The sequence below is a fragment of the Danio rerio genome, chromosome 20 (assembly GCF_049306965.1).
Source record: "Danio rerio strain Tuebingen ecotype United States chromosome 20, GRCz12tu, whole genome shotgun sequence".
NCBI lineage: Eukaryota > Metazoa > Chordata > Actinopteri > Cypriniformes > Danionidae > Danio > Danio rerio.
The window spans coordinates 38,944,820-38,961,451 of record NC_133195.1 but is presented as its reverse complement, the minus strand read 5'-3'; the positions used below and the strand labels follow the sequence as shown (position 1 = coordinate 38,961,451).

At 34.6% G+C, this 16,632-nt stretch overlaps 1 protein-coding gene across 1 annotated transcript in view; it reads left to right on the top strand.

Annotated features, from left to right (window-relative positions):
- The window catches only part of adgrf6 (adhesion G protein-coupled receptor F6), a 143,803-nt gene that overhangs the window by 12,611 nt on the left and 114,560 nt on the right, over positions 1-16,632 (top strand). The window contains exons 28-69 of the mRNA XM_073933529.1: positions 120-266; positions 404-550; positions 863-1,009; positions 1,437-1,589; positions 1,698-1,853; positions 2,022-2,168; positions 2,270-2,428; positions 3,369-3,515; positions 3,653-3,799; positions 4,116-4,262; positions 4,691-4,843; positions 4,952-5,107; positions 5,274-5,420; positions 5,522-5,680; positions 5,810-5,956; positions 6,087-6,233; positions 6,546-6,692; positions 6,923-7,075; positions 7,184-7,339; positions 7,507-7,653; positions 7,755-7,913; positions 8,859-9,005; positions 9,143-9,289; positions 9,606-9,752; positions 10,181-10,333; positions 10,442-10,597; positions 10,762-10,908; positions 11,010-11,168; positions 11,299-11,445; positions 11,576-11,722; positions 12,035-12,181; positions 12,406-12,558; positions 12,667-12,822; positions 12,990-13,136; positions 13,238-13,396; positions 14,344-14,490; positions 14,628-14,774; positions 15,091-15,237; positions 15,666-15,818; positions 15,927-16,082; positions 16,223-16,369; positions 16,471-16,629. Of these exons, the coding sequence (XP_073789630.1) occupies positions 120-266; positions 404-550; positions 863-1,009; positions 1,437-1,589; positions 1,698-1,853; positions 2,022-2,168; positions 2,270-2,428; positions 3,369-3,515; positions 3,653-3,799; positions 4,116-4,262; positions 4,691-4,843; positions 4,952-5,107; positions 5,274-5,420; positions 5,522-5,680; positions 5,810-5,956; positions 6,087-6,233; positions 6,546-6,692; positions 6,923-7,075; positions 7,184-7,339; positions 7,507-7,653; positions 7,755-7,913; positions 8,859-9,005; positions 9,143-9,289; positions 9,606-9,752; positions 10,181-10,333; positions 10,442-10,597; positions 10,762-10,908; positions 11,010-11,168; positions 11,299-11,445; positions 11,576-11,722; positions 12,035-12,181; positions 12,406-12,558; positions 12,667-12,822; positions 12,990-13,136; positions 13,238-13,396; positions 14,344-14,490; positions 14,628-14,774; positions 15,091-15,237; positions 15,666-15,818; positions 15,927-16,082; positions 16,223-16,369; positions 16,471-16,629 (6,336 nt within the window). The remainder of the gene's footprint in view (positions 1-119; positions 267-403; positions 551-862; positions 1,010-1,436; positions 1,590-1,697; positions 1,854-2,021; positions 2,169-2,269; positions 2,429-3,368; positions 3,516-3,652; positions 3,800-4,115; positions 4,263-4,690; positions 4,844-4,951; positions 5,108-5,273; positions 5,421-5,521; positions 5,681-5,809; positions 5,957-6,086; positions 6,234-6,545; positions 6,693-6,922; positions 7,076-7,183; positions 7,340-7,506; positions 7,654-7,754; positions 7,914-8,858; positions 9,006-9,142; positions 9,290-9,605; positions 9,753-10,180; positions 10,334-10,441; positions 10,598-10,761; positions 10,909-11,009; positions 11,169-11,298; positions 11,446-11,575; positions 11,723-12,034; positions 12,182-12,405; positions 12,559-12,666; positions 12,823-12,989; positions 13,137-13,237; positions 13,397-14,343; positions 14,491-14,627; positions 14,775-15,090; positions 15,238-15,665; positions 15,819-15,926; positions 16,083-16,222; positions 16,370-16,470; positions 16,630-16,632) is intronic.

Genomic DNA, 16,632 nt, shown 5'->3' with positions numbered 1-16,632 from the left:
CCATTAGATTTCATCTGTACTGAATGTAGTTTTAGTAACATGACCAGTATGAGTTTATTCAGTAACTCCTAATAATTCAAAAACACTGTTTTATGCAGTATCATCTTCCTGTTTTTCAGACATCAATGAATGTGAAGATGCAGCGTCAGTGTGTGGTCAATACTCAGACTGTACTAACAGCATTGGGGGTTACATGTGTTCATGCTGGAATGGATTTAATGTCTCTAATAAAGACAGTCCTGTGAGCGTCAACAACTCTTGTCATGGTAAATATTATCAGCTGAACTTGATTTTAATTGTTTTTGTAATAACATGTATTGTCCAGTGCTGATGTGTCTTTGTAGTTTAAGTAAACACTTCTGTGAGCTTTCAGTAAATTATATTTCATTTGTTTCTCTAATAGATGTAGATGAATGTCTGTTCAGTCTGCCTGTCTGTGGTCCATATTCCAACTGCACAAATGAAATAGGAAGTTACAATTGCTCATGTTTGGATGGTTTCACTACAGCAAACTCCAATTTCACCATCAGCATCAACAACACATGTGAAGGTAAATTCTTGCATGGGATTTGTATGTAGTTTTGGAAATTAATTTAGCATATTTAAAAAAAATGCTTTGATTCCTGAACAAAATGTATCTAACAGTATGTTTTAGTACTTTTACAAAACAAACAGCTTTAATAATCAATTAATTAATGGTTACAAGTGCTGTTTCTTACAACTGCATTTGTACTTTTTCATTCTCCTCTTTTTCATTTAAAACGTGCAAAACTATAAATTAATTTACATGACCCAAATCTTAAAATTTGTGTAACTGTTACTAAAGTAGACAATGCTATTTTCATCTTTACCTTTAATATAGATGTGAATGAATGTCTAAAGTCACCAGAGGTCTGTGGTCCAAACTCTCGTTGCAACAACTCAATTGGGAGTTTCAACTGTTCCTGCTTGAGTACGTTTACTGCAACAGACCGAAATCAACCAGTCAGCAACAGTAACCCATGCAATGGTAAGTGCTGTATGTAGAAACTACAATTTTCTGTGACCAAGGCTGTAAATTAGCCTTTGGCTAGAAGCCTGTATGTGGAGCATTGTCCTCTTGAACTTGTAGCAATGTTATAATGCATTGTTTCTGTTAAATTATTATAAGTTGTTTTTTATTTTAAGAGAATGTAACATTCTATAAAAGTAACAGTCATAATGTAACATTCTGTCATTCTATTTAATGGTATGTGTTTCTGTTCTTTACAATGTCAGCTATGATAAAACTTGCTTAAATACATAGAGAAGGTTATTATTATTTTTTTTTAAGATGTTGCGTTAACATGTTGGTCCAAACATCATTGTCTGTTCATAATTGTGTGTTATATGCCTTTATGATCATACATGTAAATGGAATATTGATCATTTGTGAGTTTTCTTCTTTATTTCTGCAGTGTCTTTGCCTCTGACTGAATATCTGATTGAAATTGAGATCAACAGCATTGATAGTAGGATCACTGATCAGCTGAGGACTATTCTTATGAACTTCAGTTTGCCCTACACAATCAGTGACAGCACTAACATTACAGAAATCAACATCACTACTGGTATGATCTCTGTTTCTGCTTTGTGATGCTGTTTATCTAAAATTATACATCATGAATACTTCCATAAATGAAGATATGTGATGTTTGGACTCTTCTTCTGCTCTCCAGTGTGTTCTTTGAATGAAACGCGGTATCAGTGTAAATGTGAGGGTCTGTTTGTTTGGCCAAATGACACGTGTCATGCATATGATGCCTGTGATGTCATCACTAATGGTTCATGCACATGTATCAATGGCCTTCCAGCTGATGGACAGTTCTGCCAAGGTGAGACGATGACACCATTCTGCAACATCACTTATTTCTCCTTTAAGTATTACTTTCTGTTTTCTTACTTTTATGTTATTGTGTTTTAATAATAGCGTTGTTTCATATAGTTGTTGTTGGCAAAGATTTCTGTTTACCTGCTTTTTTTGTTTTTTTGTTTTTCTCCAGTTCTTTTATCTGACTACTTGATTGACATTGATGTGAGATTCTTTGACTTGTTCCTGGTGGACAACTTACGAAATATTGTCAGAAATATCAGCCTGCCTTTGACTCTGAGCAGCAGCACAAATATCACAGATATCGACATGAACACTGGTGAGAACAGAACTGTTCATCATGTCACATACTAAGATGAGTTTAGTTTCAGCAGAAATCCACAGATTGAGCACAAATAAATAAATCTCCTTGTTTTACAGTGTGTGGGTTGAATGGAACAGAATATGAGTGCAAGTGTGAGGTGGATCATGTTTGGCCCAGTAACATCTGCATGGCCTATCAGGTGTGTGATAGCATTGTGGGAAACACTTGTGGATGCATTCAGGCTCTGCCTTCAGAGGGGTCACTTTGCCAGAGAGGTGAGAAACAATTCATGAAGAGTTTTGAACCGTCTGTTCTTTAGTGTCTATTACTCTTTAGCTTCATATGCGATGTCATTCATGGGAAACGAATAAGTGTTAAACTGGACTGACTGACTGGAAAGCAGATTTACAGTACTTAATTTTCTGACAATAGGACTAAATTAGCTTAAAATGAAATGGAGTTTCAAATAATGAAAAATAGTTTTGACCTGGTTCTGTTTTTACAAGCATCTTTCAGCTATTGTACCTCACTGTGTTACTTCACAACCAGAAACTAATTTTCTACTAACAGATGTGCAGGATATTTTTTCAATGCCTCAATTTTCTTATAAACGTTGGGTAAAATGGATTTTATTCCATTCCATAACAAGGGTTTATAGAATAGTGTTAGTTCATGGCAAAAATCATTAAACATTCTTAAAAAGAAAAAAAAGAAAAGCTTTACACAGATAAAAAAGAAGAAAGAAAAACTCCGCAAAACAAAGAAACCAACTTGCAGAATACCAAGCTACAGCGTCTCCCTCTGGTGGGCAAAACTAAAACTTTCTAGGAGTCTGAAATGCACAGGCTAAACAAGTGAGAGGGACAGAAAATACTTTCAATAACTTTCTACACAAGACGTGTTTAAGTGAACTTCCTGCCATTGCAGCAGCAGAACAGCCATCACACTAAATGATGAACTACCATGCATGTGTAGAATAGCAAAATAATAATAATAATAGTAATAATAATAACAATAGACATGATTCGTTTTTAGCTCTTATTGACATTTTAAATATTTTCCTTATTTTCAACTGGAAGTTGTATGTTTAATATGGATTTTACTCAGTATAGGCTACATATGATTGATTAAATGTAACCAAAACCACTAAAAATACACCTACTCTTGATGTTTTTAAATCCTTCGATTTTTGCATTTATGCTTTTTCTTTTTCAGACATCAATGAATGTGAAGATGCAGCGTCAGTGTGTGGTCAATACTCAGACTGTACTAACAGCATTGGGAGTTACATGTGTTCATGCTGGAATGGATTTAATGTCTCTAATAAAGACAGTCCTGTGAGCATCAACAACTCTTGTCATGGTAAATATTATCAGCTGAACTTGATTTCAATTGTTTTTGTAATAACATGTATTGTCCAGTGCTGATGTGTCTTTGTAGTTTGAGTAAACTCTTCTGTGAGCTTTCAGTAAATTATATTTCATTTGTTTCTCTAATAGATGTAGATGAATGTCTGTTCAGTCCGCCTGTCTGTGGTCCATATTCCAACTGCACAAATGAAATAGGAAGTTACAATTGCTCATGTTTGGATGGTTTCACTACAGCAAACTCAAATTTGTCCATCAGCATCAACAACACATGTGAAGGTAAATTCTTGCATGGGATTTGTATGTAGTTTTGGAAATTAATTAAGCATATTTAAAAAAAAAATAGCTTTGATTCCTGAACAAAATGTATCTAACAGTATGTTTTATTACTTTTACAAAACAAACAGCTTTAATAATCAATTAATTAATGGTTACAAGTGCTGTTTCTTACAACTGCATTTGTACTTTTTTCATTCTCCTCTTTTCCATTTAAAACGTGCAAAACTATAAATTAATTTACATGACCCAAATCTTAAAATTTGTGTAACTGTTACTAAAGTAGACAATGCTATTTTCATCTTTACCTTTAATATAGATGTGAATGAATGTCTAAAGTCACCAGAGGTCTGTGGTCCAAACTCTCGTTGCAACAACTCAATTGGGAGTTTCAACTGTTCCTGCTTGAGTGCGTTTACTGTAACAGACCGAAATCAACCAGTCAGCAACAGTAACCCATGCAATGGTAAGTGCTGTATGTAGAAACTACAATTTTCTGTGACCAAGGCTGTAAATTAGCCTTTGGCTAGAAGCCTGTATGTGGAGCATTGTCCTCTTGAACTTGTAGCAATGTTATAATGCATTGTTTCTGTTAAATTATTATAAGTTGTTTTTTATTTTAAGAGAATGTAACATTCTATAAAAGTAACAGTCATAATGTAACATTCTGTCATTCTATTTAATGGTATGTGTTTCTGTTCTTTACAATGTCAGCTATGATAAAACTTGCTTAAATACATAGAGAAGGTTATTTATTATTTTTTTTTAAGATGTTGCGTTAACATGTTGGTCCAAACATCATTGTCTGTTCATAATTGTGTGTTATATGCCTTTATGATCATACATGTAAAAGGAATATTGATCATTTGTGAGTTTTCTTCTTTATTTCTGCAGTGTCTCTGCCTCTGACTGAATATCTGATTGAAATTGAGATCAACAGCATTGATAGTAGGATCACTGATCAGCTGAGGACTCTTCTGATGAACTTCAGTTTGCCCTACACAATTAGTGACAGCACTAACATTACAGAAATCAACATCACTACTGGTATGATCTCTGTTTCTGCTTTGTGATGCTGTTTATCTAAAATTATACATCATGAATACTTCCATTAATGAAGATATGTAATGTTTGGACTCTTCTTCTGCTCTCCAGTGTGTTCTTTGAATGAAACTCGGTATCAGTGTAAATGTGAGGGTCTGTTTGTTTGGCCAAATGACACGTGTCATGCATATGATGCCTGTGATGTCATCATTAATGGTTCATGCACATGTATCAATGGCCTTCCAGCTGATGGACAGTTCTGCCAAGGTGAGACGATGACATCATTCTGCAACATCACTTATTTCTCCTTTAAGTATTTCTTTCTGTTTTCTTACTTTTATGTTATTGTGTTTTAATAATAGCGTTTTTTTTATATAGTTTTTGTTGGCAAAGATCTCTGTTTACCTGCTTTTATTGTTTTTTTTTTCTCCAGTTCTTTTATCTGACTACTTGATTGACATTGATGTAAGATTCTTTGACTTGTTCCTGGTGGACAACTTACGAAATATTGTCAGAAATATCAGCCTGCCTTTGACTCTTAACAGCAGCACAAATATCACAGATATCGACATGAACACTGGTGAGAACAGAACTGTTCATCATGTCACATACTAAGATGAGTTTAGTTTCAGCAGAAATCCACAGATTGAACACAAATAAATAAATCTCCTTGTTTTACAGTGTGTGGGTTGAATGGAACAGAATATGAGTGCAAGTGTGAGGTGGATCATGTTTGGCCCAGTAACACCTGCATGGCCTATCAGGTGTGTGATAGCATTGTGGGAAGCACTTGTGGATGCATTCAGGCTCTCCCTTCAGAGGGGTCACTTTGCCAGAGAGGTGAGAAATCCCATTATAGTTCATCTGTACTGAATGTAGTTTTAATAACATGACCAGTATGAGTTTATTCAGTAACTCCTAATAATTCAGAAACACTGTTTTATGCAGTATCATCTTCCTGTTTTTCAGACATCAATGAATGTGAAGATGCAGCGTCAGTGTGTGGTCAATACTCAGACTGTACTAACAGCATTGGGGGTTACATGTGTTCCTGCTGGAATGGATTTAATGTCTCTAATAAAGACAGTCCTGTGAGCGTCAACAACTCTTGTCATGGTGAATATTTTCAGCTAAAATCGATTCTTTTTGTCATGTTATAAAATGTTTTGTCCAGTGCTGATGTGTTTTTGCAGTTTTTGTTATGGTTTCTATGAGTTTTAGGTATATAATTTATTTTTCTCAATAGATATTGATGAATGTCTGTTCAGTCCACCTGTCTGTGGTCCATATTCCAACTGCACAAATGAAATAGGAAGTTACAATTGCTCATGTTTGGATGGTTTCACTTCAGCAAACTCAAGTTTCACCATCAGCATCAACAACACCTGTGAAGGTAAATTCTTTCATGTGGTTTTGTAGATTTGGAAAATAACTTTGCATTTTTTTAATGGTTTTGATTTTTGAACAAAATGTATTTAACATTGTTTATTGTCCTTTGAAGATAACAGGTTTGATAATCAATTAATGACAATGATTACAGCAAGTGCTGTTTCTTACATCTGCATGTGTACTTTTATTCCTACTCTATTTTTTTCTATTTAAGTGTGCCAAACTATAAACTAATTTACATGTCCTAAATCTTCATGTTTGCTTAGTTGTTACTAAAATTGACAACACTTTTTTCCAACTCTTCCTATAAAAAAAGATGTGAATGAATGTCTAAAGTCATCAGAGGTCTGTGGTCCAAACTCTCATTGCATCAACTCATTTGGGAGTTTCAACTGTTCCTGCTTGAGTGCGTTTACTGTAACAGACCGAAATCAACCAGTCAGCAACAGTAACCCATGCAATGGTAAGTATATCAAAATGTTTTTATCATTGTTTAGTTATTATTTGTGGTGTTTTTGTTGTTTTTGTTGTTGTTGTTGTTGTTTATTTTTTTAAGTAATCCTAGCTAAAAATGTTTATTCAATCTATTATTATGCTTAATAATACATATTAAAATTAATAAAGGTTTTGAATTAGTTATTTTTTAAAGCAGTCATAATTTCAAGATGTTTTTTATTTTCTATGTTTCTACAGTGTCTCTACCACTGACTGAATATCTGATTGAAATTGAGATCAACAGCATTGATAGTAGGATCACTGATCAGCTGAGGACTCTTCTGATGAACTTCAGTTTGCCCTACACAATCAGTGACAGCACTAACATTACAGAAATCAACATCACTACTGGTATGATCTCTGTTTCTGCTTTGTGATGCTGTTTATCTAAAATTATACATCAAGAATATTTCCGTAAATGAAGATATGTGATGTTTGGACTCTTCTTCTGCTCTCCAGTATGTTCTTTGAATGAAACGCGGTATCAGTGTAAATGTGAGGGTCTGTTTGTTTGGCCAAATGACACGTGTCATGCATATGATGCCTGTGATGTCATCACTAATGGTTCATGCACATGTATCAATGGCCTTCCAGCTGATGGACAGTTCTGCCAAGGTGAGACGATGACACCATTCTGCAACATCACTTATTTCTCCTTTAAGTATTACTTTCTGTTTTCTTACTTTTATGTTCTTGTGTTTTAATAATAGTGTTGTTTCATATAGTTTTTGTTGGCAAAGATTTCTGTTTACGTGCTTTTGTTGTTTATTGTTGTCCTCCAGTTCTTTTATCTGACTACTTGATTGACATTGATGTGAGATTCTTTGACTTGTTCCTGGTGGACATCTTACGAGATATTGTCAGAAATATCAGCCTGCCTTTGACTCTTAACAGCAGCACAAATATCACAGATATCGACATGAACACTGGTGAGAGCAGAACTGTTCATCATGTCACATACTAAGATGAGTTTAGTTTCAGCAGAAATCCACAGATTGAACACAAATAAATAAATCTCCTTGTTTTACAGTGTGTGGGTTGAATGGAACAGAATATGAGTGCAAGTGTGAGGTGGATCATGTTTGGCCCAGTAACATCTGCATGGCCTATCAGGTGTGTGATAGCATTGTGGGAAGCACTTGTGGATGCATTCAGGCTCTGCCTTCAGAGGGGTCACTTTGCCAGAGAGGTGAGAAACAATTCATGAAGAGTTTTGAACCGTCTGTTCTTTAGTGTCTATTACTCTTTAGCTTCATATGCGATGTCATTCATGGGAAACGAATAAGTGTTAAACTGGACTGACTGACTGGAAAGCAGATTTACAGTACTTAATTTTCTGACAATTGGACTAAATTAGCTTAAAATGAAATGGAGTTTCAAATAATAAAAAATAGTTTTGACCTGGTTCTGTTTTTACAAGCATCTTTCAGCTATTGTACCTCACTGTGTTACTTCACAACCAGAAACTAATTTTCCACTAACAGATGTGGAGGATATTTTTTTCAATGGCTCAAATTTCTTATAAACGTTGGGTAAAATGGATTTTATTCCATTCCATAACAAGGGTTTATAGAATAGTGTTAGTTCATGGCAAACATCATTAAACATTCTTAAAAAGAAAAAAAAAGAAAAGCTTTACACAGATAAAAAAGAAGAAAGAAAAACTCCGCAAAACAAACAAACCAACTTGCAGAATACCAAGCTACAGCGTCTCCCTCTGGTGGGCAAAACTAAAACTTTCTAGGAGTCTGAAATGCACAGGCTAAACAAGTGAGAGGGACAGAAAATACTTTCAATAACTTTCTACACAAGACGTGTTTAAGTGAACTTCCTGCCATTGCAGCAGCAGAACAGCCATCACACTAAATGATGAACTACCATGCATGTGTAGAATAGCAAAATAATAATAATAATAATAGTAATAATAATAACAATAGACATGATTCGTTTTTAGCTCTTATTGACATTTTAAATATTTTCCTTATTTTCAACTGGAAGTTGTATGTTTAATATGGATTTTACTCAGTATAGGCTACATATGATTGATTAAATGTAACCAAAAACCACTAAAAATACACCTACTCTTGATGTTTTTAAATCCTTCGATTTTTGCATTTGTGCTTTTCTTTTTCAGACATCAATGAATGTGAAGATGCAGCGTCAGTGTGTGGTCAATACTCAGACTGTACTAACAGCATTGGTGGTTACATGTGTTCATGCTGGAATGGATTTAATGTCTCTAATAAAGACAGTCCTGTGAGCATCAACAACTCTTGTCATGGTAAATATTATCAGCTGAACTTGATTTCAATTGTTTTTGTAATAACATGTATTGTCCAGTGCTGATGTGTCTTTGTAGTTTGAGTAAACACTTCTGTGGGCTTTCAGTAAATTATATTTCATTTGTTTCTCTAATAGATGTAGATGAATGTCTGTTCAGTCCGCCTGTCTGTGGTCCATATTCCAACTGCACAAATGAAATAGGAAGTTACAATTGCTCATGTTTGGATGGTTTCACTACAGCAAACTCAAATTTGTCCATCAGCATCAACAACACATGTGAAGGTAAATTATTGCATGGGATTTGTATGTAGTTTTGGAAATTAATTAAGCATATTTAAAAAAAAAATAGCTTTGATTCCTGAACAAAATGTATCTAACAGTATGTTTTATTACTTTTACAAAACAAACAGCTTTAATAATCAATTAATTAATGGTTACAAGTGCTGTTTCTTACAACTGCATTTGTACTTTTTTCATTCTCCTCTTTTCCATTTAAAACTTGCAAAACTATAAATTAATTTACATGACCCAAATCTTAAAATTTGTGTAACTGTTACTTAAGTAGACAATGCTATTTTCATCTTTACCTTTAATATAGATGTGAATGAATGTCTAAAGTCACCAGAGGTCTGTGGTCCAAACTCTCGTTGCAACAACTCAATTGGGAGTTTCAACTGTTCCTGCTTGAGTGCGTTTACTGTAACAGACCGAAATCAACCAGTCAGCAACAGTAACCCATGCAATGGTAAGTGCTGTATGTAGAAACTACAATTTTCTGTGACCAAGGCTGTAAATTAGCCTTTGGCTAGAAGCCTGTATGTGGAGCATTGTCCTCTTGAACTTGTAGCAATGTTATAATGCATTGTTTCTGTTAAATTATTATAAGTTGTTTTTTATTTTAAGAGAATGTAACATTCTATAAAAGTAACAGTCATAATGTAACATTCTGTCATTCTATTTAATGGTATGTGTTTCTGTTCTTTACAATGTCAGCTATGATAAAACTTGCTTAAATACATAGAGAAGGTTATTTATTTTTATTTTTTTAAGATGTTGCGTTAACATGTTGGTCCAAACATCATTGTCTGTTCATAATTGTGTGTTATTTGCATTGATGATCATGCATGTAAAGGAATATTGATCATTTGTGGGTTTTCTTCTATTTTTCTACAGTGTCTCTGCCTCTGACTGAATATCTGATTGAAATTGAGATCAACAGCATTGATAGTAGGATCACTGATCAGCTGAGGACTCTTCTGATGAACTTCAGTTTGCCCTACACAATCAGTGACAGCACTAACATTACAGAAATCAACATCACTACTGGTATGATCTCTGTTTCTGCTTTGTGATGCTGTTTATCTAAAATTATACATCATGAATACTTCCATTAATGAAGATATATGATGTTTGGACTCTTCTTCTGCTCTCCAGTGTGTTCTTTGAATGAAACTCGGTATCAGTGTAAATGTGAGGGTCTGTTTGTTTGGCCAAATGACACGTGTCATGCATATGATGCCTGTGATGTCATCACTAATGGTTCATGCACATGTATCAATGGCCTTCCAGCTGATGGACAGTTCTGCCAAGGTGAGACGATGACATCATTCTGCAACATCACTTATTTCTCCTTTAAGTATTTCTTTCTGTTTTCTTACTTTTATGTTATTGTGTTTTAATAATAGCGTTTTTTTATATAGTTTTTGTTGGCAAAGATCTCTGTTTACCTGCTTTTATTGTTTTTTTTTCTCCAGTTCTTTTATCTGACTACTTGATTGACATTGATGTAAGATTCTTTGACTTGTTCCTGGTTGACAACTTACGAAATATTGTCAGAAATATCAGCCTGCCTTTGACTCTGAGCAGCAGCACAAATATCACAGATATCGACATGAACACTGGTGAGAACAGAACTGTTCATCATGTCACATACTAAGATGAGTTTAGTTTCAGCAGAAATCCACAGATTGAACACAAATAAATAAATCTCCTTGTTTTACAGTGTGTGGGTTGAATGGAACAGAATATGAGTGCAAGTGTGAGGTGGATCATGTTTGGCCCAGTAACACCTGCAAGGCCTATCAGGTGTGTGATAGCATTGTGGGAAACACTTGTGGATGCATTCAGGCTCTCCCTTCAGAGGGGTCACTTTGCCAGAGAGGTGAGAAATCCCATTAGATTTCATCTGTACTGAATGTAGTTTTAGTAACATGACCAGTATGAGTTTATTCAGTAACTCCTGATAGTTCAGAAACACTGTTTTTATGCAGTATCATCTTCCTGTTTTTCAGACATCAATGAATGTGAAGATGCAGCGTCAGTGTGTGGTCAATACTCAGACTGTACTAACAGCATTGGGGGTTACATGTGTTCATGCTGGAATGGATTTAATGTCTCTAATAAAGACAGTCCTGTGAGCGTCAACAACTCTTGTCATGGTGAATATTTTCAGCTAAAATCGATTCTTTTTGTCATGTTATAAAATGTTTTGTCCAGTGCTGATGTGTTTTTGCAGTTTTTGTTATGGTTTCTATGAGTTTTAGGTATATAATTTATTTTTCTCAATAGATATTGATGAATGTCTGTTCAGTTCATCTGTCTGTGGTCCATATTCCAACTGCACAAATGAAATAGGAAGTTACAATTGCTCATGTTTGGATGGTTTCACTTCAGCAAACTCAAGTTTCACCATCAGCATCAACAACACCTGTGAAGGTAAATTCTTTCATGTGGTTTTGTAGATTTGGAAAATAACTTTGCATTTTTTTAATGGTTTTGATTTTTGAACAAAATGTATTTAACATTGTTTATTGTCCTTTGAAGATAACAGGTTTGATAATCAATTAATGACAATGATTACAGCAAGTGCTGTTTCTTACATCTGCATGTGTACTTTTATTCCTACTCTATTTTTTTCTATTTAAGTGTGCCAAACTATAAACTAATTTACATGTCCTAAATCTTCATGTTTGCTTAGTTGTTACTAAAATTGACAACACTTTTTTCCAACTCTTCCTATAAAAAAAGATGTGAATGAATGTCTAAAGTCATCAGAGGTCTGTGGTCCAAACTCTCATTGCATCAACTCATTTGGGAGTTTCAACTGTTCCTGCTTGAGTGCGTTTACTGTAACAGACAGAAATCAACCAGTCAGCAACAGTAACCCATGCAATGGTAAGTATATCAAAATGTTTTTATCATTGTTTAGTTATTATTTGTGGTGTTTTTGTTGTTTTTGTAGTTGTTGTTGTTTATTTTTTTAAGTAATCCTAGCTAAAAATGTTTATTCAATCTATTATTATGCTTAATACATATTAAAATTAATAAAGGTTTTGAATTAGTTATTTTTTAAAGCAGTCATAATTTCAAGATGTTTTTTATTTTCTATGTTTCTACAGTGTCTCTACCACTGACTGAATATCTGATTGAAATTGAGATCAACAGCATTGATAGTAGGATCACTGATCAGCTGAGGACTCTTCTGATGAACTTCAGTTTGCCCTACACAATCAGTGACAGCACTAACATTACAGAAATCAACATCACTACTGGTATGATCTCTGTTTCTGCTTTGTGATGCTGTTTATCTAAAATTATACATCAAGAATATTTCCGTAAATGAAGATATGTGATGTTTGGACTCTTCTTCTGCTCTCCAGTATGTTCTTTGAATGAAACGCGGTATCAGTGTAAATGTGAGGGTCTGTTTGTTTGGCCAAATGACACGTGTCATGCATATGATGCCTGTGATGTCATCACTAATGGTTCATGCACATGTATCAATGGCCTTCCAGCTGATGGACAGTTCTGCCAAGGTGAGACGATGACATCATTCTGCAACATCACTTATTTCTCCTTTAAGTATTACTTTCTGTTTTCTTACTTTTATGTTCTTGTGTTTTAATAATAGTGTTGTTTCATATAGTTTTTGTTGGCAAAGATTTCTGTTTACGTGCTTTTGTTGTTTATTGTTGTCCTCCAGTTCTTTTATCTGACTACTTGATTGACCTTGATGTGAGATTCTTTGACTTGTTCCTGGTGGACATCTTACGAGATATTGTCAGAAATATCAGCCTGCCTTTGACTCTTAACAGCAGCACAAATATCACAGATATCGACATGAATACTGGTGAGAGCAGAACTGTTCATCATGTCACATACTAAGATGAGTTTAGTTTCAGCAGAAATCCACAGATTGAGCACAAATAAATAAATCTCCTTGTTTTACAGTGTGTGGGTTGAATGGAACAGAATATGAGTGCAAGTGTGAGGTGGATCATGTTTGGCCCAGTAACATCTGCATGGCCTATCAGGTGTGTGATAGCATTGTGGGAAGCACTTGTGGATGCATTCAGGCTCTGCCTTCAGAGGGGTCACTTTGCCAGAGAGGTGAGAAACAATTCATGAAGAGTTTTGAACCGTCTGTTCTTTAGTGTCTATTACTCTTTAGCTTCATATGCGATGTCATTCATGGGAAACGAATAAGTGTTAAACTGGACTGACTGACTGGAAAGCAGATTTACAGTACTTAATTTTCTGACAATTGGACTAAATTAGCTTAAAATGAAATGGAGTTTCAAATAATAAAAAATAGTTTTGACCTGGTTCTGTTTTTACAAGCATCTTTCAGCTATTGTACCTCACTGTGTTACTTTACAACCAGAAACTAATTTTCCACTAACAGATGTGGAGGATATTTTTTTCAATGGCTCAATTTTCTTATAAACGTTGGGTAAAATGGATTTTATTCCATTCCATAACAAGGGTTTATAGAATAGTGTTAGTTCATGGCAAACATCATTAAACATTCTTAAAAAGAAAAAAAAGAAAAGCTTTACACAGATAAAAAAGAAGAAAGAAAAACTCCGCAAAACAAACAAACCAACTTGCAGAATACCAAGCTACAGCGTCTCCCTCTGGTGGGCAAAACTAAAACTTTCTAGGAGTCTGAAATGCACAGGCTAAACAAGTGAGAGGGACAGAAAATACTTTCAATAACTTTCTACACAAGACGTGTTTAGGTCAACTTCCTGCCATTGCAGCAGCAGAACAGCCATCACACTAAATGATGAACTACCATGCATGTGTAGAATAGCAAAATAATAATAATAATAATAATAGTAATAATAATAACAATAGACATGATTCGTTTTTAGCTCTTATTGACATTTTAAATATTTTCCTTATTTTCAACTGGAAGTTGTATGTTTAATATGGATTTTACTCAGTATAGGCTACATATGATTGATTAAATGTAACCAAAACCACTAAAAATACACCTACTCTTGATGTTTTTAAGTCCTTCGATTTTTGCATTTGTGCTTTTTCTTTTTCAGACATCAATGAATGTGAAGATGCAGCGTCAGTGTGTGGTCAATACTCAGACTGTACTAACAGCATTGGGGGTTACATGTGTTCATGCTGGAATGGATTTAATGTCTCTAATAAAGACAGTGCTGTGAGCGTCAACAACTCTTGTCATGGTAAATATTATCAGCTGAACTTGATTTCAATTGTTTTTGTAATAACATGTATTGTCCAGTGCTGATGTGTCTTTGTAGTTTAAGTAAACACTTCTGTGAGCTTTCAGTAAATTATATTTCATTTGTTTCTCTAATAGATGTAGATGAATGTCTGTTCAGTCCGCCTGTCTGTGGTCCATATTCCAACTGCACAAATGAATTAGGAAGTTACAATTGCTCATGTTTGGATGGTTTCACTACAGCAAACTCAAATTTGACCATCAGCATCAACAACACATGTGAAGGTAAATTCTTGCATGGGATTTGTATGTAGTTTTGGAAATTAATTAAGCATATTTAAAAAAAAAATTGCTTTGATTCCTGAACAAAATGTATCTAACAGTATGTTTTATTACTTTTACAAAACAAACAGCTTTAATAATCAATTAATTAATGGTTACAAGTGCTGTTTCTTACAACTGCATTTGTACTTTTTTCATTCTCCTCTTTTCCTCTTAAAACGTGCAAAACTATAAATTAATTTACATGACCCAAATCTTAAAATTTGTGTAACTGTTACTAAAGTAGACAATGCTATTTTCATCTTTACCTTTAATATAGATGTGAATGAATGTCTAAAGTCACCAGAGGTCTGTGGTCCAAACTCTCGTTGCTTCAACTCAATTGGGAGTTTCAACTGTTCCTGCTTGAGTGCGTTTACTGTAACAGACCGAAATCAACCAGTTAGCAACAGTAACCCATGCAATGGTAAGTGCTGTATGTAGAAACTAAAATTTTCTGTGACCAAGGCTGTAAATTAGCCTTTGACTAGAAGCCTGTATGTGGAGCATTGTCCTCTTGACTTGTAGCAATGTTATAATGCATTGTTTCTGTTAAATTATTATAAGTTGTTTTTTATTTTAAGAGAATGTAACATTCTATAAAAGTAACAGTCATAATGTAACATTCTGTCATTCTATTTAATGGTATGTGTTTCTGTTCTTTACAATGTCAGCTATGATAAAACTTGCTTAACCACATAGAGAAGGTTATTTATTTTTTTTTTTTTTAAGATGTTGCGTTAACATGTTGGTCCAAACATCATTGTCTGTTCATAATTGTGTGTTATTTGCATTGATGATCATGCATGTAAAGGAATATTGATCATTTGTGGGTTTTCTTCTTTTTTTCTACAGTGTCTCTGCCTCTGACTGAATATCTGATTGAAATTGAGATCAACAGCATTGATAGTAGGATCACTGATCAGCTGAGGACTCTTCTGATGAACTTCAGTTTGCCCTACACAATCAGTGACAGCACTAACATTACAGAAATCAACATCACTACTGGTATGATCTCTGTTTCTGCTTTGTGATGCTGTTTATCTAAAATTATACATCATGAATACTTCCATTAATGAAGATATGTGATGTTTGGACTCTTCTTCTGCTCTCCAGTGTGTTCTTTGAATGAAACGCGGTATCAGTGTAAATGTGAGGGTCTGTTTGTTTGGCCAAATGACACGTGTCATGCATATGATGCCTGTGATGTCATCACTAATGGTTCATGTACATGTATCAATGGCCTTCCAGCTGATGGACAGTTCTGCCAAAGTAAGACGATGACATCATTCTGCAAAATCATCAGTTTCTCCATTTAATAATTACTTTGAGTTTTTTTCTACTTGGATGTTATTGTGTTTTATTATTAGTGTTGTCACAGATTTTGTGCTTGTTTTTGTTTGTTCTTTTAGTTCTTTTGTCTGATTTCGTGATTGACATTGATGTGAGATTCTTTGACTTGGTCCTGGTGGACAACTTACGAAATATTGTCAAAAATATCAGCCTGCCTTTGACTCTGAGCAGCAGCACAAATATCACAGATATCGACATGAACACTGGTGAGAACAGAACTGTTCATCATGTCACATACTAAGATGAGTTTAGTTTCAGCAGAAATCCACAGATTGAACACAAATAAATAAATCTCCTTGTTTTACAGTGTGTGGGTTGAATGGAACAGAATATGAGTGCAAGTGTGAGGTGGATCATGTTTGGCCCAGTAACACCTGCAAGGCCTATCAGGTGTGTGATAGCATTGTGGGAAACACTTGTGGATGCATTCAGGCTCTGCCTTCAGAGGGGTCACTTTGCCAGAAAGGTG